Below are 22713 nucleotides of genomic sequence, written 5' to 3'. Positions count from 1 at the left end.
TACACTGAGGGCCGGTTAGGTTAACATAAGCTGTCTTATATCAGTGTCTACACTTCAGCCTTCCACCCACCAATGTAAGTGCCCTACTACACTGACTCCACCTTCATGAAAGGTGTACGGCTTATGTCGGTGTAGTTAGGGCGACGCAGCTTACATCAGCTATCTTGTCAATTTCACCGTGGGGAACAGGGAGGAGAGAAACTCCAGGGAGCTTCCCTCCCACTCCTGGCTGGAAATGAAGGGGTGGGAAACCCCAAGTGGTTTCCCCAACTCCCTGCAGTGAACAGAGAGTGTGCGGGGGGTGGGGGTAAGGGGCGGGAGGGAGCCTGCCAGGAGCCCAGAAGCCTATGAGGCAGCCAGGCTTCTGTCATGGAGCTGCCAGCAGAGCTGAGAAATCCGGTTCTCAGCTCCCCACACTGCCCCTCTTAGGTTAGTGGAAGCGCTCCTGGGAGGACACGCACCACCAACCCAAGGAGAGTAGTGTGGACATGCACCACCACAATAATTACACAGTCAACCTAATATAGGTTGACTTAGGTTTGTAGTGCAGTCATACTCTGAGATTGGAAGTGTGCTTCCCGACATGGGTAGACAAACATGTTAGCTCTGCTTGAGCTAGCACACTACAAATAGCAGAGTATCTGGGGATTACATAGAATACGCATCCAAGGGGTCCAGGCAGGTTTGTACTCAGGAGTCTGGCCCAAGCTGCCTCAGCTATGCTGGTTATGCTGCTATTTTCAGCACAATAGCTCAAGCAGAGCTAGCGCATGCCAGTCTACCCATGTGGGACCCACACTCCCAGCTGCAGTGTAGACATAGCCAGAGATGCACAACACGATCTACCTCTAAGACTATAATTAATCGGATATACAAATGTTACCTCTAAAGGAGATGTTACAGTTGTCTGTGATTCTTGTTTTCTCTCTACATCCTCTGAAATTTGAGGCACTGGAAAAGCTGATTCATGTAAGGATGGAATGTCTGAAGAAGACAACTTTAATTTATATTCCTCAGTTTCTACAGAAGTAGGCATATCCTCTGAAAGTGGAGATGAAGTTCCTGGTGCCTCAAAAGGAGTTGTTCCACTAAGTGATTCTTTGATCTAAGAAGGGGAAAACAGTTAAAATTTTATTTTTTGTAGACATGACATGTTAATACTTCTACTATGACTTTTCTGAAATATAGAATGTAAACATAAAATCATCAAAAGATCATTAAAATCCTAAAATTAATATTCAGAACAGCTCAAGGTATTTTAGCCATGAACATACCTATGATATCATGATGATTTTTTATGTACACAAGAAGGGAACTGGCGGGTTTAGGCTAAAAGTTCACGACTTCTCAGGAGTCTTCTTTTAGAGAGCTAGATCCTTCAGAACAGTTATTTTAAGAATCCATGTTCTTGTGCTGTTTTCTCACATTGCCCCTCACTATATGCTGACAGCAGAAGAAAAGTTGTAAAAGTCCTTACTAAGGCGTTGATTAATGGTACTACAGACAATCAGGATTCTACTGAACTTCACTTAGATGCTTTCCCACGGAACGGAGGAAAGTGTAGAGAGGTAGTAGAGTCAAGAAACTGAAGAATGAAAGGAAAGAGGTAGCTAGCTAGTAAAACAGAAAAGAGAGGAACAATATCAAAATGGAGGAGGGGAAGAAAAAGACTCAAAAACCTTACTAAGGATCCAAAAACTCATCTCCTCACTTACATCCCTAGGACTTTCACAAGTCATCTTTGGTTCAATCCACTCAGCCAGTTATCCCTGGGGCCTGATCTTTGGCCTAGATGTCAAGATAGAAGACATAACAACCCAGTCACTGTCTTGGATAGACCATCACCTCATTAAAGTACTGGTCAGAGATCTTCCAGTGCCCAAGCAACCAGAAAGACGAATTATCCTGATTCAGCCATGGATTCCAACAAATTACAAAGCCTGCTAAAGAATGACAGCACTCCAGCCATAAGATCAGGAGCTGAGGACCTGGTGAATCACTACCATTCTACACTAGCTTCAACAACTAACATGTCTGCCCCCAAATGGCACTTTTCTTCCCATCACCCACAGATCTCCTTGGTTTTCTGACACTCTGAACCAGCTGAAGAGAGAAGAGCAGAAACTCAAGTGGTAATGGTGGGGGAGAAAGACTGATACTGACAAGATGAAACGCAATGATTCCTCAAAGCTGAGGCTGTATAACAGGCCAAAAGAACTTTTCTTTCAGCCTGCACTGCGGCTGCCAAATCCTGCCTCAAGGAGCTATCAAGGGTGGTAAAGTGCTTTATCAATCCTGAATGCCCACAACCTGCATTAGAGCTGGGCCTCAAGCACCATAAAGAGCTATCATCTTGCTTCTCTGAAAAGATTAGACACATTCAGGAAGCCTTCTCAAACAGCCTGGATCCATGCTGCCTATACCCACTATCCAACTCTGCATTCCCAGAGTTCAGAACATTCCCTCATCAGAAAGTTCTGGATACCCTAAAGGAGTCTCAACCCAAAACTTGGGAATCTGACCCATGCCCTCTCTGGCTTGTGAAAGAGAATCAAAAACAACCATTGCCACTCCTGACCGAAACAGATAATATATCATTCAGAGAAGAATATAAGAATGGCCACACTGAGTCCAACAAATGGTCCATCTAGCCCAGTATCCTGTCTTCCAACAGTGGCCAGATGCTTCACAGGGAAAGAACAGAACAGAGCAATTTATCAAGAGATCCATCCCATCGTCCAGGGCCGGCTCCAGCCTTTTTTGCGGCCCCAAGCGGCGAAAAAAAAAAGAAAAGAAAAAAACCCCTGATTGAGCTGCCACCGAAGTGCCGCTGAAGTGGAAGGGAGAGAATGAAGGACTCGCCGCCGAAGACCCGGACGTGCCGCCCCAATAACTGACGGAGTGCCGCCCCTTTCTACTGGCCGCCCCAGGCACCTGCTTCCTTCGCTGGTGCCTGGAGCCAGCTCTGCCATCGTCCAGTCCCAGCTTCTGGCAGTTGGAGGTTTAGGAACACTCAGGGCATGGGGTTGCATCCCTGAACATATTGGCTAAAAGCCATTGATGGACCTATCCTCCAGGAGCTTTCTAATTCTTTTTTGAACCCAGTTATACTTTTGGCCTTCACAACATCCCCTGGCAATGAGTTCCATGAGTTGACTGTGTGTTGTGTGAAAAAAATTGTACTACTAATTGTAAACCTGCTGCCTATTAATTTCATTGGGTGACCCCTGGTTCTTGTGTTATGGGAAGGGGTAAATAACACTTCCCTGTTCACTTTCTCCACACCATTCATGATTTTAGAGACTTCTATCATATCTCCCCTTCGTTGTCTCGTTTCTAAGCATAACAGTGCCAGTCTTTTTAATCTCCCCTCATAAGGAAGCTGTTCCATACCCTTAATCATTTTTGTTGCCCTTCTCTGTACTTTTTACTTTGCCAAGGGCTCTGTTCCTCTCCCTCCCCCCATAGCAGGGCCCCACATTCTCTGTACCATGCCAAGGATACAGTCCCTCCCCCACCCTTTCCCCCTTCCCTCACACCAAGGTCCCCTCTTATCTGCACTACGCTAAGGGCTTTGTGTCTCTCTCCTCCCTCTGCCCCTGAAGTACCTTTCATTCCCCTAGACTGGGAGGGGTGGATGCCAGATGGTGCTCTTTCCCCACACCTGGTTCAGGCTTTGAGGAGGCAAGACATTACAAAGCAAGGAAGAAAGATTTCTCTCTCTCCTTTCTCTCTGGCTGCCCCTACTGGCTGAGTACCTGCTCAACAGCTCCAACCAGAGAAAGTAATTGTTTCTCTTTTGTCATTCAGGGTGTCAACATGTTGAACTCTATTGGCAGAATGATCATAGGTATTATTATGCTGCATAGTATTAAACAGATGATAGCAACTCCAAGAGTCCCCCATTTTTCTTCTTTCAGTGTTCTGACTGCACCCAGAATCACCAGGATTCTGGCCACAGATGCCTAGAACATGCCTTGAAATTTGGGAAATGATCAGATTTGAAATTCAAAAGTTATTGTGTCACAGACAGACAGAGAAATGTCATCAAATTGACTATAAGGCCTTCACAAGCACATGCAAAAATGAGTACCGGTTATATGGGCCTTTGGGCCCAGGCCCCACCAATATCCTGGGAGTGGATTGGAGCTGGCACCACTTAGAGGGAAAAGGCCCATACCAGAGCTCATGTTGTGCCAGAAAACTGTGTAACAGTGCTCCAGCACTTTTTTGGGAAGCCAGAACATAGGCTGGTACTTCTGACTGAGCTCACTGCTCCAGAAGTAGAGATGGTGGCTCATTTAATGAGCCGCCGTCACTCATAGGAACACAAGAGCTGGTCAGACCAAAGGTCCATCTAGCCCAGTATCCTGTCTTCCGACAGTGGCCAATACCAGGTGCCCCAGAGGGAATGAACAGAACAGGTAATCATCAAATGATCCATCCGCTGTTGGCCATTCCCAGCTTCTGGCAAACAGAGTCTAGGGACACCATCCCTGCCCATCCTCGCTAATAGCTGTTGATGGACCTATACTCCATGAATTTATCTAGTTCTTTTTTGAACCCTGTTATAGTCTTGGCCTTCACACCATCCTCAGGCAAAGAGTTCCACAGTTGTGCGTGCGTTGTGTGAAGAAATACTTTCTTTTGTTTGGAAAGTAAATAAAACTTCCTTATTTACTTTCTCCATACCAGTCATGATTTTATAGACCTCTATCATATCCACCCCTAATCGTCTCTTTTCCAAGCTGAAAAGTACCAGTCTTATTAATCTCTCCTCATACAGAAGCCATTTCATACCCCTAATCATTTTGGTTGCCCTTTTCTGAACCTTTTCCAATTACAATTCCAATATATCTATTTTGAGATGGGGCAACCATATCTGCACGCAGTATTCAAGATGTAGGCATACCATGGATTTATATAGAGGCAATATGATATTTTCTGTCTTATTATCTATCCCTTTCTTAACGATTCCTAATATTCTGTTCGCTTTTTAACTGCCGTTGCACATTGAGTGGATGTTTTCAGAGAACTATCCACAATGACTCCAAGATCTCTTTTTTGCGTGGTAACAGCTAAATTAGACCCCATCATTGTATATGTATAGTTGGGATTATGTTTTCCAATGTGCATTACTTTGCATTTATCAACATTAAATTTCATCTGCCATTTTGTTGCCCAGTCACCCAATTTTGTGAGCTCCCTTTGTAGCTCTTGGCAGTCTTCTTTGGACTTAACTATCTTGAGTAGTTTTGTATCATCTGCAAATTTTGCCACCTCACTATTTACACCTTTTTCCAGATCATTTATGAATAAGTTGAACAGTACTGGTCCCAGTACAGACGCTGGGGGCACCATTATTTACTTCTCTCCATTCTGAAAAGTAACCATTCATTTCTACCCTTTGCTTCCTATCTTTTAACCAATTATCGATCCATGAGAGGACCTTCCCTCTTATCCCATGACAGCTTATTTTGCTTAAAAGCCTTTGGTGAGGGACTTTGTCAAAGGCTTTCTGAAAATCTCAGTACACTATATCCACTGGATCCCCCTTGTCCATATGTTTGTTGACCCCCTCAAAGAATCTAGTAGATTAGTGAGGCATGATTTCCCGTTACAAAAAACATGTTTACTCTTCCCCAACAAATTATGTTCATCTATGTCTCTGACAATTCTGTTCTTTACTATAGTTTCAACCAGCTTGTCCAGTACTGAAGTCAGGGTTACTGACCTGTAATTGCTGAGTAGGGATCCAAATCCTGGGTATGCTCCTGGGTTCCTCTGGAGACTGTCCAGGTGACTGAGCTTCCATCTCTCCTTCCAGAGCGGGAAGCCAGGTCTGGAGGCTCCCCAGGGGTCTTCCCAGGTTACCAAGCCACCATCCTTCCACTTAGGAAGGAACAATCGGTTGTGCACATACAAAATGGGAAATGACTGCCTAGAAAGGAGTACTCTGGAGAGGGATCTAGGGGTCATAGTAGACCACAAGCTAAATATGAGTCAAAAGTGTAACACTGTTGCAAAAAAAAGCACACATTATTCTGAGCTGTCTTAGCAGCAGTGTTGTAAGCAAGACATGAGAAATAATTCTTCCGCTTTATTCTGCACTGATTAGGCCTCAACTGGACTATTTTGTCTAGTTCTGGGTGCCACTTTTCAGGAAAGACGTGGACAAATTAGAGAAAGTCCAGAGAAGAGCAACACAAATGAAGAAAGGTCTAGAAAACATGACCTCTGAGGGAAAATTGAAAAAAATGGGTTTGTTTAGTCTGGAGAAGAGAAGACTGGGAGGGGACATGATAACAATTTTCAAGTACCTAAAAGGTTGTTACAAGGAGGAGAGAAAAAAAAATTGTTCTCTTTAACTTCTGAGATTAGCACAAGAAACAATGGTCTTAAATTGCAGCAAAAGCAGTTTAGGTTGGACATTAGGAAAAACTTTCTAACTGTCAGGGTGGTTAAGCACTGGAATAAATTGCCTAGGGAGGTTGTCATTGGAGATTTTTAAGAGCAAATTAGACAAAAACCTGTCAGGGATGGTCTAGATAATACTAACTCATGCCTTGAGTGCGGGGGAATGGACTAGAAGACCTCTCAAGTCCCTTCCAGTCCTACGATTCTATGACCTCTCCTAATGGAGTGGGAAGCCAGGCCAAGGGTTCCCCCTGGGTTGTGCTCAGGTTACTGAGCTGCCATCTCTCCTTCTGGAGCAGGGATGTGGGTCCAGAAGTTATTTTCCAATTTTATGCCCACCTGGGAGGCTCTACCCTCCCCCAGACACCCAAATATAAGGGACTCTGTCCCTTACTCCCCTTTGCTCTCTGACCCCTACCAAAATTTTTTACAAATCTAGGGCCTGTACTGGCAAATATTCTTTTTTGCCTTCAGAATACACATAACAATTGTAAGGCCAAACTAATTTTTTAAACCAATATTACAGAGGGGACTTAAATAAGGTTTTTTTTATAGTACCTGTCTGTAACCTAAACTATGGAAATTCTACTACCCCTCCAGAATAGTGTTGAACTTCACCTGTTTCAGTTGCTGAAAATCTGTTGATAGCTCTTTTTAGCTTGAGATGTATTTTGTGCTGAGACTGGAAAATTTCTAACGATAACTTCCTTTCTGCTTGGAGCATCTCCCACAATTCTGAACATTTGAGCTACAATATTCTCTCTGAGCTCACAGAGGTGGATCAGTATTTTGGCGCCATATGGTCTGACCACACCCACTCTGCTCCCACATGCTGCCAGATGAGTTATTCCCATGCTGTAAAACTTGCATAACACCATTATCAACAAATATTCCAGAGATAAGTAAATAACTAATACATTAGAACAAGGAAGACTGTCATATGGTAATGGTTCCACCTAATATCTGACCCTTTGTTCTTGAGCCATCCAGGGTGGATAGAACTGTGGGAGATGCTACTAGCCGAAAGGAAATTATCATTAAGAAATTTTCCATTCTGAAGCCCAGTTTCTCCCACAATTCTCAATGACTGAGAAGTAGCGAGCAGCGAGTAGGAAGGGTTATGAGACAAAAGTTTAGTAGGAAAGAAGTATCCCCCTTTTTATGAGGTCATGCAAAAGTTTGTATTATTTATAGGCTACTTCCTGCAGCACCTTCCTGCCAAAGAAGGCCTCTGGAGAAGACAGAAGGTCCACCTTTATGTGAATAATAAAGTTGTTAGCTGTAGACCAAGTGGCTGCTTTGAAAATTTCTGAAGTGCACACACCTATTCTTTCTGCCCATGATGCTCCTAAAGATCCCGTGTAGTGTGCCTTGATCTCTTCCAAGACATGAACCTCTGATTTCAAGGATTCTACAATACATAGACTAATCCACCTAGCAGTGGAGGACTTGGAATTTCGCATGAAAGGACATGAATAGGGAACCTGATCTTCTCATGGATTCTGCATGCCTGAGATGGATTTTTCAACACTCTTCTGATATCTAAGGTATGCCATGCCTATTCAGTTGTATCTTGTGGTTTTGGACATAAAGGAAGCACAACTGCTTTAGAAGTGTGGAAGGAGGAATTTACCTTAGGAAGAAAGGATTCTAGTATTCTGAGCACCAGCTTGTCCTCATGGAACACACAGTAAGGCTCCTGTATAGATAAGGCTGCCAGCTCTTACACATGCCTCGTGAATGTGACAGCTACTAAGAAGAAAGTCTTAATGGATTTTTTTTAAAAAAAAGTAACACTGAAGTCAAACACTGAAAGGGATAGCTTGGCTGGGCCCTCAAAACTAGTGGAAGGTCCCATTTTGGGAAGAGTGGCCTGACTAACTGACTGCTCAAAAGAATCTGGCTACCTGTGGATTGTCTGCCAGGCAGTCCAAGGATCCTGCAAATAGTATGCTAGTAAGAGCAGACAGCTGATGTGCACTGGTACAGGGCTAATCTGTCTATACCTTCTTGTAGAAAGTCCAAAACAGTTGGAATTCCTGAATTTCTGGGATTTGCATTGTGCTCTTGGCACCAGTTGACGACTCTGGACCAGATAGAAGAGTACGCTTTTAGTGTTGATACCCTCATAGATTAAAGCAATATCTTAATAACAGTGGAGGACAGACCAAGACCTTTTAGTACTTCCCTTTCAATAGCCAGGCTATTAGGTGAGCTGTTTCAGATCCAGATGAAGGAGAGGATCTTGCCAGAGAACGTCCAGTCTCCATGAAACCTGGAGTGGGAGCTTTCATGTCAGCTCTATCAAGTCTGAGACCCAAGATCTCTTCAGCAAATGGGGAATTATCAGTATTACCATCTCATGTGCTCATTTTATTTTCTGGATCACCTTCTGCAGTAGAGGAAAGGGTAAAACACATAAAATAGGCCCTGTGGCCAACTGTGTGATAAGGCACTGTTCCCATGGCTCTGGGGTCTGCCTTGTATGCAAAATATTTTGGCCTCTTTTTGTGAACAGGTCAGTTGAAGGGAGGCCAAACATCTGAACAATGAGATCGAAAACTTGATTCAGGCACCACTCGGAGTTGTTGACCCTACATCTGCTGAGCCAGTCTGCTTTTTGGTCCAGATCCCCTACGATATGGATCACTCTGAAAAAAAAAAAAAAGGAGAAACTGTTCTGCCCACCTCATTATTTCTATTGCTTCTGTGTGTAGTGTCAGATTCTTTGTTCCCTTTTGACTGTTTAAATACACTACAGTAGTTGTATTGTCTGATTGAGCCAGAATGTGGTTTCTCTTTAAGGTGGCTGGAACCTTTCAGTGCTAGCTTGACCTCTCTCAGCTCTACGAGGTTTATCCTGTGAGCCTTTTCCTCTTCCCTCCAGAGGCCCCTGGCTGCTTGGATCTCCAAGTAAGCGTCCCAGCCCTCCACGCTAGCACCGGTTGTGAGGACTAAAGGATCTGGAAGGTAGATCAGCATGCCTTTACGGACCTTGTCATGGTCTGACCACCATGGTAAGGAGTTGAACACCTGTGTTGGAACCCATACTTGATCTTTCATGGGTTCTGTAGAGTGGCCCCAGACCTTTAGTATGAAGGCTTTTGATGTGTTACTGCCCATGGAGCAATCCCTATGCATAACATCAGGAGTCCTAGCAGTTGGAGATATAGCTCTATGGTGGGCCTCCTGCGACTCCGGAGAAAGAAAATAAATTACTGAGCGGAATCAGAGAACTTTTCTTGGCACTGATGATGAAGCCATGCACCTGGAGGTGATTCAACATCCAACGTGGGGGCCTGTGCACTGCTGACTCTGATGGAGCTCTGATCAGATGTCATCCAGAAAGGGGTACACGTGAGCTCCTTGCAACCTGAGTCTGGCTATTATCACCACCAGTATCTTTATCAAAATCCTGGAGGCCAAGGACAGGCTGAACGGGAGCGCTCAGTACTGATGTCTCCTGACATAGGTGAATCTCAGAAGGCTGTAGTGGCATGGTGTGATTGGAATATGGAGATATGCACCATTAGATCTACTGAAGTCAAGAAGTCTCCTCCCCTCACCCCACTAATTGAGCCTTTTGAGGTGATCTCTGATACCCCCCATGCATTTCTGCACAATGAAGAAGATGGAGTAGAACCCAGAGAACTTTTCTTCTGAGGGAACACTCTCTATTATTCGGATATCCAGAAGATGAGATATTTAATTCTGGATCAGATTGTGTTATATGGCGTCGTTGTAGCTGTATGAAGAATGCATGGGGTGGAGCCTGCAACTCAGGGAGCATCCATTGTTCACTATTTCCCTGGCCCACTTTTCTGTGATCAATGAAAAATTCCTCTAGGAAATGGGAAAACCTGCCCCATAGCTTCTGCTCTGGGCGGAGGCCTATGTGATTTTTGTCAAAGTGGATTTTTCTGGAGGGCTGAGGTCCCTCTGGACTTTCCTCCAAGACCTTGATTCCACTATTTTCCACTGGGGAATCTGTTGTCCTCACAGTGGTACCAGCAAAGGGACAAGGAGAAAGAGGAGTGACTCCTGCTGAAGGCTGGTCTATAGTCTCTCCTGAGGGTCCTTAGTGGGGATGGAGAGACTGTTTGGATATTCTTGTATCGTCAGCCACCACCTTTTCCAGCTTTTCTCCAAAACGGAGGGAGCCTGTAAACTTGGCCAAGCATAGGACCTGTTTAGAGTGAGCATCCACAAAGCCATAGGTGTGCCCAGCTAGTGAACTGGAGGCCATGGAGCAGGCTGAGCACCTCATAGCATCCATTGATGTGTCAGCTGCAAATACTGTTGCTAGGGAGACTTTCTTTAAAGTGGAGCCACAGTCAGGGTGAGCTCTGCCCTTAAGGCTTTGAGATCGTTCAGCCAGGAACGAAATGCTCCTACAAAGCAGGCAGTTGACAGGGACACTCAGAGGAGGCTTCAAAGTCCTTTTGAGAGTGGTCTCCATCTTCTTATCTGTGAGGTCCATAAGGTAGAACTCCCCCGAGGGAATACCATATTCCTGGCAAGGGATGCTTCAGCAGCATCCACCTTCAATGTCTCTGCAATAAAGCCCTTTGGTTCTTGAGTATTATATAGCCTGAGGTCGCTCTTGTTAATGTGGTTGCTCTTATCAGACTCGTTCCATTCATCCCTAATCACTTCATCGAAGGCAGAGTGAAGGGGTATTGCCATCTCAGGGGAAGTTTTTGAGGTGAGAAATTGACTCTAGGGCTTACCCTCAGGAACCTGCTCAGGTTTCAGAGGCAGACAACCCACCTTCCTCAGAGAAGGAAGAGTGAAGGAGAAAGAGGAGTCAGGGAACCTATATCGCCTGGATTTTTTGAACTTTTTCTTTCCCTTTTTATGCTTTTTAGATTTTTTTTTAAAACCTTTTTGTGCACTTTGGGAGCACAGAAGCTCTGCTGCAGATTTGGTGAGGACTTTTGTGGCTTGCCTTTCTTAGAGCCTGGAATCCTTTCAAGAGGTCTGTCTCAGAATCTGCCTACTGGGTCCCATTTCCTCTGAGAGCAGGGAGGGGGAAACTCATGGTCAGAGCCCTCCTGAGCTTGGGAGGGAGGGGGCTGATTAAAAGCCCTGCTTCTTTCTCCACGGTGCTCTGACCCACTTTAAGACTGTGGGGGACAGGACTTGTGGCCCCAAAAGCCTCCCCTTTTTGTTCTGCAGTGGTCCCCTGGTACTTACCCCTGAGTCGAATGGTCCAGGTCCTCCTCACTTTTGGAGCCTCTCCCAGCTCTGCATTGGGGTTCCTGATCCATTTTTCCCCAATTGGAGTCATTGCTGCCTCAGTGACTGAGTGACCCTCACCCACCTGTCTGACTCGTAGTCACGGGACTTAACAGAGGTTGGATGCAGGGTGAGCACAACTCACTATCTTCCAAGCCTGAGAAGGCTGCCTCATATATAGAGCACCACTTTGATTTGACCTGGTGCTTTCTTGGCTGCTCTGCCATACCTGTAAGGGGCAGAGTAGCCAGCAGGGAAGACACTGTAGTGGAAACTCAGAGAGGGTTAAACCAGAGAGGTTAACCAACCCAGGGAGGAGGAGGAATACAGAGAAAGGAGAATACTGCTCCCCACTACCCAGAAAACTCAGCAGAAAAGTTAAAATAGAAGGAGTAAGGATGGAAGCAAACAAAACTGCTACTGTCTTCTGCTGCAGAAGCAAAGAATCTGGTGGCAAGCAGAAGTACACTGAGTTTGGCCATACCAGGCAGTGCCAAAATACTGATCCGCCTCCATGAGCTGCAGAGAGATGTAAGCACCCAGGCGTCCAGAACTGCAGGAGACACTGGGCTACAGATATTTGTATCCTACAAGGCAAATTTCTCAACATAATGTTTCCTGCTGTGCAATTTTTCCTTCATTGCCTATATTTATTTTATACAGCATCTGCAATATTTGATCAGTTAAGACTAAAAGCAATCAATTCCTCTATGAATAAATGGACTTACAAAGAAAGGTGGAATAGAAACCAAAAGGAACTACAATTAATTGCACTAACTATTAATATTAATGGGGATTTTTGCTCAAAAATTGATGGCATGATCTGGTCTATGGTTCCTACAACGTGTGACCTGAAAACTTGAAAAGAGATATACAACAAAGACATATACTACTCAAATACATTATACATCTCTCAGCTGCTCAGTTTACAACTGTGAGCAACACTAAGAACTTGTCTAAGCTTAAATGTGTAACCATATATAGCTAGATTGTATGGTACAGAAAAACAAAATATACACACAAATATATAAGAACTTTTATTTACTCAAGGACCCACTCAATACAAGCACTTAACTTGAATAGTTGATTAATCGTGTTTATTATTTGTAGTACTTAGGGATCAACCAAGAACAGGGCCCCTTTGTGCTAGGCACTGTACAAACAGAGTAGTGTACTGTCCTGGCCCTCAAAAGTACTTGCCATTCATTTCAATGGGATTTTGGATATGTCCAGTAGTAGGAGAATCAGATCCAGGGGGAGACAGAGGAAAAGAATTGCATATTTGACTTTTATGGAGTATTATAAATGTTTTAAAACACTATTTAGTTTCCTTTCACTTTTATCAATTTGAAACATGAACTGCCTATCTGAGCAAGACAGCAAGCAAACACAAGCACAATAATTATTATGTTTTAACATTCCTAGATAACACTGAACTTTACCAGGCTCGGCTCCTGAAAACTTGTCACTATTTCTTCATTAGCTTGAGATTCAGTCTTCTTTTCCTGAAATTCAGCTGATGTCTGCTTTGCAAACAAGAAAGAAAATTAAGTATGATTTTATGACTTATATTTTTATCCTACAGAACAAAACACCAACAAAGTGATATATTCTCATAAGCATGAGTTTTGTTTTTCACTGCAAACGCTGATAAATTAATTTGCAACTAGTAAGTACATTTATGGACAAATGATCTTAGGCCCCTATCCTACAGCCACTTTTGCACATGCTTAATTTTACTACCATGAGCAGCCCCTCAATGGACTTACTTATGGTAGTAAAGTTAAGCACATGCAAAAGCATTTGCAGGATCAGAGCCCTAAAGAGCAGGATGTTGAGTAATTTCTTGATTCACCACCTCACATGCAGAATTCTGCAGGCAGAGCCAGCAAAAGAGTTACTACAGGGTTTAGAAGGGTGCTCAGCTCCTTGCAGAACTACTCATCCTCTTGTGAAGTTGGGGTGTGGAGCCACACCATGTCTGTGCTCAACATATGCCATTTTGTTTCTGGTGCACCAAAGTAGAAACACCAACTCACCATGTTAAGTAAGGTGTGCATTTCTTTACTCCACATGATTGCTTCCTATGCATCTGCCAGGTATGTGCGGATAACTCAGCAAGTGTGCATTTACCCCTTGTGACATATAGGGGTTTTGGGGGTCAAGTCCTAAAGACAGCACTAGCTAGTGTGAGTTTCATAGCTAAAGCTATATTTAAGAAACGTTCTGAAATAAAACATGCTTTAAAAATCATAAAGAAATTGGAAACATTTATAATCTAAACAATTCACAGACGCAAATAAATACAAAGCTCATTGAAGCCCTCAACAAAACACGTTAGAGACCAAAAATTGAAGAAAAGAAAAAAGAACATTTCAGCAACAAAACGCCTACTGGGATTGAGACCACTTATTTTTAAGTTAAATGTACAATTTTTCAAGACAATGCAATTTTCTCTTATTGGATACATTTTCAATCTAGCATAGTGAAGATTTTAAAATACACAAGCAAACAGTTTTTTGCACGTAATACTCAATTTAATTTTAATCTACCAAGTAACATTTCATTGAGAGTACATTAATAAATAAGCATCAGAGACCATGTATTTTCAAAATTTTGACTTATCAATGATGTTGAGTAAAAAAGCTGTCCAGAGGCCAAGAAAAAGAGAGCTGGGTCTACTCCTATCCCACAAATTTAATCTGAAAAGCAATGAAAAGCTATACAATGCTCTGAAAGGGACCCTGATATGTGTTTATTACAACTACCTTTATAATTCACCAATGACTTGCAACAACAGACAAAGGAAAAACTATGCTTTTCAAGGCATTAGGTAGTTTTTCCCTGCTTCAGAGGCAAGGAACTGAACTGTTCAGAGAATTCATTGTAACCAAAATAAATTCCTCTGTTTAATCTCACAGTTCTATTTTTAATTCTTAAAGTCCTGCTAATGTTATCTACCTTTAATAAATGTTTTTCACTATGTATGAAAATTTGATATTTTACATAGCAGTTTTATTTTACCTAAGAGATCCCATTTGTTCTTCAATAGATAGAAAATGTTAAAATAAGTTTAAGGAAGAATCTATATTTATATTTAATCTATATTCTATTTATATGCAGTAAATAGGCATGCCCTGAAAACCCAAAGACCAGCACTTTAGCATGTGTAAATCAGTGGTGCTATCCTGATTTAGTATAGCTGAAGAGCTGGCCCAAAACATGTTTGCATTCTGTGGAAGTCATAACATGGAATATACAACATGAAGATCCCACTAACACTTACATTTTGAGTAGTAGGTATGCTTAAAGGTAGAGGTTTCCAATAAAAGAATATAAAAATGTTGCTATTCTTCCTACTAATGATCAAAAGGTGTATCTTAAAGCAGTGGAATGAGAGAATAGCTCCTGACATATAAGAACAGGTAGAATACATTCAATATCATCTTCCCAAGCTGGAACACACAATCTTCCTCCTTTTGCAACACCTGCACATATTTCCCCCCTTCACAGGGGAAGAGGAAGTCCTGTCCTCACCTGCCTCCAGCCCAGCCGGGATTAACACCTAACCCGACTCAGGGTAAGAGCCACTGGCTGGGAAGTCCCCAGCCCTGTGGTGATTTCTCTCTCTGCTGATGCTCCAGGTGCCTGAAATGATCTACCTGCACAGCTAGAGAGTGGTGCGTGACTGCTCTTGCAGCTTCCCTTTGCTTCCCTGTCAGAAAGTCATTTTTCTGCAGGGAAGCAAAGAAATCTGCAAGGGACATGAATTCTGCACAGAATTCCCCCAGGAGTATATATCACAGGCCACCAACAGCACGCAGGACCCGCACACTAAGGATGAGGGAAACAGTAGTAAGAACACGTGTCTATATAGAACATCTCTTTGCACAATTAGATTATTTTGAGCTGATTAGGTTTTTTATAGAAGATTTAAGCAAATAAGTTAAACATCAGAGGTCCCTACCTCTAGGACACCATCACCAGGCAATTTCCCATAGCATCATGACAGAAGTGTGCATTGAAGAGAAATTTGGAGGAAAGTGTAGTGGCTTACCAGACTATTTCAGGGACAATATACCATGCATAATGGTTGCATGGAAGATTGTGTGATGGTGCTTGTGAAGCAAGTGAATAATTGGGCAATGTAGGATAAAGAATAGTATTATTAGTAGAGCAGAGGAGATGGGGCGTTGACACAATAAAGTACATGTACAGATAAGAAGGATGGGTCTAAATTGAGAAGGGCCTTAACAAGTCTGGAACAGACAGCTTCTGAAGGGGAAGCCAGTGGAAGGACTCAGAGCAGAGTGCTGTGTTCAGACATACGGGTCAGGAAGATGACATTAGCAGCAGTATTTTGAATATACCTCAGGTGAGCGTCAGGAAGTGAGGGTGAGTGTCAGGAAGACCAGAGAGAAGGAGGTTGCAATTATCAAGACGGGCAAGAAAAAGAGCCTAAACAACAGTGAAAAGACTAACAAATTTATTTAAGTCCTCCTTTTTTTTTGCGGATACAGACTTTTTGCGGATTGGGGGGGAGGGATAGCTCAGTGGTTTGAGCATTGGCCTGCTAAACCCAGGATTGTGAGTTCAATGCTTGAGGGGACCATTTAGGGATCTGGGGCAAAAATTGAGGATTGGTCCTGCTTTGAGCAGGGGGTTGGACTAGATGACCTCCTGAGGTCCCTTCCAACCCTGATATTCTATGATTCTATGACTAACACAGCTGCTATTCTGAAACCAGTGAAAAGACTGAATCTTAGATATGTTATAGAGGAAGGACCAGCAACATTTGGACACAGTCTGAAATGGATGCTCATATCTGCATTCCAAAATAACGTTACCATTCCTTTAGCAATTAAACAAAAAAGCAGAAGCAGTACAAGAAAAGGATGGACATCAGTTCCATGACAACCAATAGCCCTGGTAATCACACTTGTAATGAAAAAAAACATTATGTTTCTTTTACAGAAGAACAGCGAGGAGCCAAGTAAGAGCTGTGTCCACAAGTCTACTGTAACCAGAAAAATAAAGATGAGAAAAGTCTGACCTTCCTGCTTGAAGGCCTGATCCAAATCCTATTCATATCAATGAAAAGACTCTCATTATCTTTACAGGAATTGAATTGGGCCTCAAGGAAACAGTGAAAAAGAGAAAGTTTAAAATATCTGCATATAGTCTCTGTATGAAACTGTTCTCACTTAACCACCTTTCATGTATTGCTTGCTGGTAAATTGGTGGAAAATGCATGCTCAGTCAATTTCAGCATTGCCGCTTAAGCTTGCAGGTATAGTATTAGTATTTATATCTTCTACAAGAATTGCTTCTCAACTAATGGTGCACCATACATAGATCTATCCAAAAAGCATAAGCCAGTTATGTCCGAACTATAATTTAAACCTCAACTAGAACATAAAGAATGTAAATAGCAAACATTAAAATGACATAAATATCATGAATAGATGTAAATGTCAAAGGGAAACAGACCTGGTCAACAGTGACTAACCCTTACCAACCCACTTCTGAAGCACAGTAAGTGATTAGCCAAACTATTAAGCATAATGGAGAAGATCACAACAGGCCATCATTCTGACATGGACTCACAGTACCCAGAGACAGACAGACAGCCACACACACACATAAGTTAAAAAGATAAAAGTACTGTATATTTGGTGTTGGTTTGATACTGTTCATTACACAGTTCTTGTATAGTAACAATATTTGCATGCTCAAATTTTTGTGGTTATTTTACCAAGATTTTTATTTTACTAACAAAACAGTTTTTCTTCTATCCATATAACCCAAAAAGTTATTTGGACCGCCAAAGAATTATTGTACTGTAAAAAATAAAGATGATCAGCTGCAGGTTGTTTAATGCTGAACAAAAGAAATACATTTCTGCAATGAATATAAACTGAATATAAAGTCAACAAGTAACTTGGTAACTCAGTATATTAAGAGTTAGCAAGCACTGACAATCAAATTAAAATTATGATTAAAATTCTACTTCTCAACAAAACATGGTGGGAACTATTATTCATAACTAGTTCCCCTTGAGGAATCCAAAGAAAACATGGTTGAGGGGTCATGTCCCTCTGCTGGGCTGGCATACTTTTCCCTGGATAACAGTAGTCTTTTTAAGGCTGCTGGGTAAATTGTGGTCAACTTTGTAACAGTATAATAAGCTAACAACATTAAGTAGCCAATGCCAATCAAGAATGAGATAATAAGAAGGGGAAATATGTAAATAAATAAAATCTCATTTAATTACAATAGCTTGTTTTCATTTCAATACATGTATTTCTTGGATATTTCTATTTCACCTAAAAGAATAAATTTCATACCTTGTTTGTAAAGGCAAGGACTGAAACTCAGCAAAAGATATGAGATAAGCTGTGCATAACAGATTAAAAATAATTGCTAGACTCTTCATCCTATTTCAAAAGTTACTTCAGTTGAGAAAATACATGCTGCAACTGCCTTTGACTTTACATAACTTAATCAACAATTGTTAGAGCAGCATTCACCCTTGTTAAGGCTCAGATCTTCTAGATAATGAAAATGCTAAAGAACAACCAGACCTGCAAAGACTCTCCATTTTAGATTTTTTTTTTAACCTGAACCTGTCAATGAAAAGTTTTAAGTGAAAGGAATTCAAGATCACTGTACAGATTTTAAAAAGTGCTCTCCGCCCAGCAACTCCCATTGAAAACAATGGAGAATCTCTCCTCCCCACCTCAAACTGGAGACTGAGCTTTTTTAAAAACCTGGCCACTTATTTAGGTGCCTAAATGGGAACTATAGGTTATTGGGCCCTTTTGAAAATTGGGCCTAAGACATGTGTAGTTCTTATAAATAGGTGACAAAAAGTAATGTAGCATAAAACTAATAATAATTTTTATTGCAAACTGAACAGGAAGTCACAATGGGATGAACTCACATATACTACTGTTTAAAATAGAAGTTCAGTTAACTTACACAATTATTGTTGCTCTCCTTCTAACTTTTGCATTTAATCAAACTACATGATGTTGGTTATCTCAAGTGAATTTATTGATCATAACTGCATTGACAGCAGTAGGGAATCATAGAATATCAGGGTTGCAAGGGACCTCAGGTGGTCAACTAGTCCAACCCCCTGCTCAAAGCCAGTCCAATCCCCAACTAAATCATCCCAGCCAGGGCTTTGTCAAGCCTGACCTTAAAAACCTCTAAGGAAGGAGATTCCACCACCTCCCTAGGTAATCCATTCTATTGCTTCACCACCCTCATAGTGAAAAAGTTTTTCCTAACATCCAACCTAAACCTCCCCCACTTCAACTTGAGACCATTACTCCTTGTTCTGTCATCTGGTACCATTGAGAACAGTCTAGATCCATCCTCTTTGGAACCCCCCTTCAGATAGTTGAAAGCAACTATCAAATCCCCCCTCATTCTTCTCTTCTGCAGACTAATGATATTCTCTGCCTACCCATAAAATGCATACAGTCACACAGCTCCACTAATTTGCCTCACCTTGTTCTAAGGCAACCACCTCTGCATAAAAGAGTAGTTCAGTCTCCATGCCCATTTATTCCTGGGATTCTCTGATGATATTGCCAACACGGGTGCCAGTTGCAATAGTGGTTTTGGTGAGGGGGCCGGACTAGATGACCTCTGGAGGTTCCTTCCAGCCTGAATTTCAATGATTCTGCATGATCACCTGACCACTTGGAAATGGAATAAGATCTTCTTTCATCAACTTATCTCACACAGGCCAACGAGCCATCTGACAGTAATATCTACTGTCCTGGTTAGAAACTGAATCAGTAATCACCAAGTAAAAAGGCTCTGTATCCAATTAACAGTCTTCTGTAGCATTTTTTTTAATGCTTGATGCCTTATTGTAGTCTTTTACTGTAAACATTACCACATTAGATGAGAGGAATCTCTAACACCACATTAATAAATCTAACAATAACATATTAACAGTTTTTCTGTGATTTCACAATGCTGAGCAATAACTCAAAACTGACACCCTTAATATTGTTACCTTATAAATATTTAACACTTATTAATCTGTCAATATCAAACATATCCCTTTACAAGGGAAACAGAAAAACCATCTTTATAATAAGCAATGTAAAGGACCAATGTCCAAAAAGAGGCCCTTAAATGAAGTTATATTTTAACTGGTTTTAATATTAGCTTGATTTTACTTTTAAAGGACACTGCAAATTGACAGTAAGATACAATGAAGGAAGCTCTATAACACATCAGTGTTTTTATCCATTTGTTTTGTCTGGCCTCTGTGTTATAACACATTGTAGGATCTGAAAAACAAATATACAACTTTTCTAAAAGTAATATTTACTCAACAGAAAATATTGCTCTTGTTCTGGTTCACCTACTTCCATTTTTATGCTGTAGTTCCGGCCAAGAACACTCTCCAGGAGTTCTTTGATCATCTGGTCTGAGGGAGACTGAAAAGTAGACTGCAGAGAAGCAATTATTTCATCAATAGACCTTGCAACCACTCTCACAGGCAACTCTGGTGTGGAAGTAAGCTCTTCTGGTTTGCTCTGCTGGAAGTTCTTCTCGTATATTTTTGAAGTGTCTGGTCTAGTTATGTCTCTAGTCTCTTCCAACTGCTCTGAAGCAGACCTCACACTTGGATGGCTGCAGGAGACACTGCTTCTTTTACTCAGTTCTCTTCCCGGCTCAACAACTGAATCTTGTTGACTTGCTTTTGAAAGTTCTCTGCATACTTTCTTATCTTTTTTCCTAATAACTATTTCCTTTTTAGAAGCCTTTTCACTTGAATCAGAATCTGTAGAACTAGATTCATCACTTTCTTTACTGTCATTGCTAGCTTCTTCAGTTCTATTTGTTTTTACAACCTGAATGTTTATCTTTAGAGAATGGGCTCTAGCCTGCACTTTTCTAGTATCTTTGACTTTCTGTAACAGAATGGGGGGCTTATAAGTTACTAGTCTTGGATGAAGAATGAGTTTGCGATATTTAGGCTTCCGAGGTGGTGCTGGTTGTTTTAACATAGTGATTTTTTTAGTGGTACCTGCTAAAGATGCTATTACTGGCATCTTTACACTTGTACTTTCATGACTACAACTACTATTTTCCACATTTATTTTTTCAGAGTAACTTTTCTGATTTTTGTCAGCACTGTCCTCTTTTACAGAAGATTTATTTCTTTGAGTCATTGTGCTGAGATCACGAGTTTGTTTTTTCATGTCTCTTACTTCAGGAGAGATTCTTACTTTTCTGTGAATTTCAGAACTGCCAATGAATTCATTAGGGACATTTTTATTTATATTAATGATGGGCTTATGTGGACTCTCTGACCTCTGAAGATGATACTGCTCTAACTGATGTGACTGATCTGGTGTTAAATCTTCCAGTAAGGGCTGAGTGCTCACATTTGTATAAGCAGTAGCTACTGCTTGTTTGAATTTAAGAAAATCCTTCCGAGATTCCTTGCATATAATCTCACGCTCCTTAATCATATTTAGTTCTTCCAGATAACTTAGTCCAAAGTGCTCATGTTTTCTAGCCATTTCCTTTTAATGTATGTGGCCTGTAAAGCAAAACAGAAATGTGTTTATATATGTTATATACAAACACAGACCCCCTAATCCTGCAAAGACTTGTGCACATGCTTAACTTTATGCACTGCAAGTAGTTTCATTCATTTCAACAGAACTACTCACAGTATGTACAGTTAAGCATGTCTGACCAGCCACTAGCACTTTATCTACAGCAACTTGAGCCATTCCTACCACTGCTAGCAACTGCTGGAAATCTAGTATAGAGAAGGCCTAAATATGGGAGTGCTAAACGCAAAAAAATAAAAAGATGGAGAGCCTTCACCTGCAATAATAAATTATACCCCTCCAAAAAGATACTACTCTCTCCAATCAAAGAAAAAGATCCCCCCCCCCCCAAGAAACTTCCCTTTAAACGAGTATCTGGAAAAGATACAGCCCCAAAGGAGACCAGCTACCCCCAAAAAGAGATACAACCTGACCTCCCCAACATGAAATATACCACCCAAGTCCCCCAAATGGGACCTCTCCTAAGCACCCACCCAGCCCCCAAAGACACCCCCTGGCCCGCCCCAAGACACCCTCAAAAAGATACCACCATGCCCCTGACCTCCCCCCAAAATAACGCGCCCCCAGGCGAAAGGACAGCCCCTGGCCCCGTGGCGCTGAAGGGTCAGTGAGGCCCTAGACCGAGCTCTCTCACCTGCCCCCGGGGAGACAGCTGGGCAAGGCCTGCGTGCCCCGCGCTGGAGGGCAGGGAGGGAGACCCACAGCCACAGCCCTTCCCGCGGGGCGGCGGCTCTGCCCAGGCACAGGGCCAGGGGCGGGGGGGACGCGCTCGGGAACCTAGCAACAGACCAGCTCGGCTCTGTGCGTGCGGCCCGGCGGGAGAAGAGAGGGACGCGCGGGGCGCCTGCTTCCCGAGAGCGCCCCCTGCAGCCGGGGAGGGTCCAGCGCCGCGCGCCTTCCGGGGGCAATGAAGGGCGGAGGGGAGCATGCTCCAGCCCTGCCCGGATTAACCTCCCCCGGCCCCGGCTGGATTTCCCCGGCGGTAGCCAGGGCTGGTCTCAGCGGGGATGCAAAAGGCGAGGCAGCTCGCGCTGATGAGATCCAGGCTTCAGCGAGTAGCGCTGCGGGGCATTGGTGCTGGACTCACTGCGGAGCGGGTCCAGCTCCTCCAGCAGTCGGTGCAGCTGCACCCGTTTAGGCCAGCCGCCAACGTGGCCCTCCTCTGCTCATCTCGGGGTCACCCGACGAAGGGGGACACCTGGCTGCCAAGGCAGGCGGAGCGATCTGGCCACCGGGCTGTGTGAGCGGTGTCTCCTCCCCAGCCCCGCGTGCGGACGGAACGGGAAGCCTGGTAGCTGCGATCCAGCTGTGGGAACTGTCCTCTGAGGTTACCCGCTGGCTGAGGGGCAGCGACCAGGGTCGGATGTCTCCCAGCCACGAAAGCAAGCAACTCGCACTCTGATCCTGGATTTTCCTTCAACCTCCTTTCTTCTCTGTATAAAGA

At 42.9% G+C, this 22713-nt stretch overlaps 1 protein-coding gene across 7 annotated transcripts in view; it reads right to left on the bottom strand.

Annotated features, from left to right (window-relative positions):
* The window catches only part of TTC6 (tetratricopeptide repeat domain 6), a 127022-nt gene extending 104632 nt beyond the window's left edge, over window positions 1-22390 (bottom strand). For 3 of the 7 annotated variants that reach the window (XM_043549406.1, XM_043549408.1, XM_043549410.1), the window contains exons 1-4: window positions 21904-22384; window positions 20049-21232; window positions 13098-13181; window positions 884-1105 (exon numbers count right to left, since the gene is read on the bottom strand). In XM_043549406.1, the coding sequence (XP_043405341.1) occupies window positions 884-1105; window positions 13098-13181; window positions 20049-21212 (1470 nt within the window). In that variant the 5' untranslated portion in view covers window positions 21213-21232; window positions 21904-22384. Of the gene's footprint in view, window positions 1-883; window positions 1106-13097; window positions 13182-20048; window positions 21233-21903 lie in introns of all 7 variants that reach the window. The other 4 variants (XM_043549411.1, XM_043549412.1, XM_043549409.1 and 1 more) reach the window with 3 other exon arrangements.
* Window positions 22391-22713: the final 323 nt, after the last annotated feature.

Source organism: Chelonia mydas, chromosome 6, assembly GCF_015237465.2.
Source record: "Chelonia mydas isolate rCheMyd1 chromosome 6, rCheMyd1.pri.v2, whole genome shotgun sequence".
Lineage (NCBI taxonomy): Eukaryota > Metazoa > Chordata > Testudines > Cheloniidae > Chelonia > Chelonia mydas.
The sequence above is the reverse complement of the archived record's forward strand: the minus strand, read 5'-3'. Positions and strand labels throughout refer to the sequence as shown.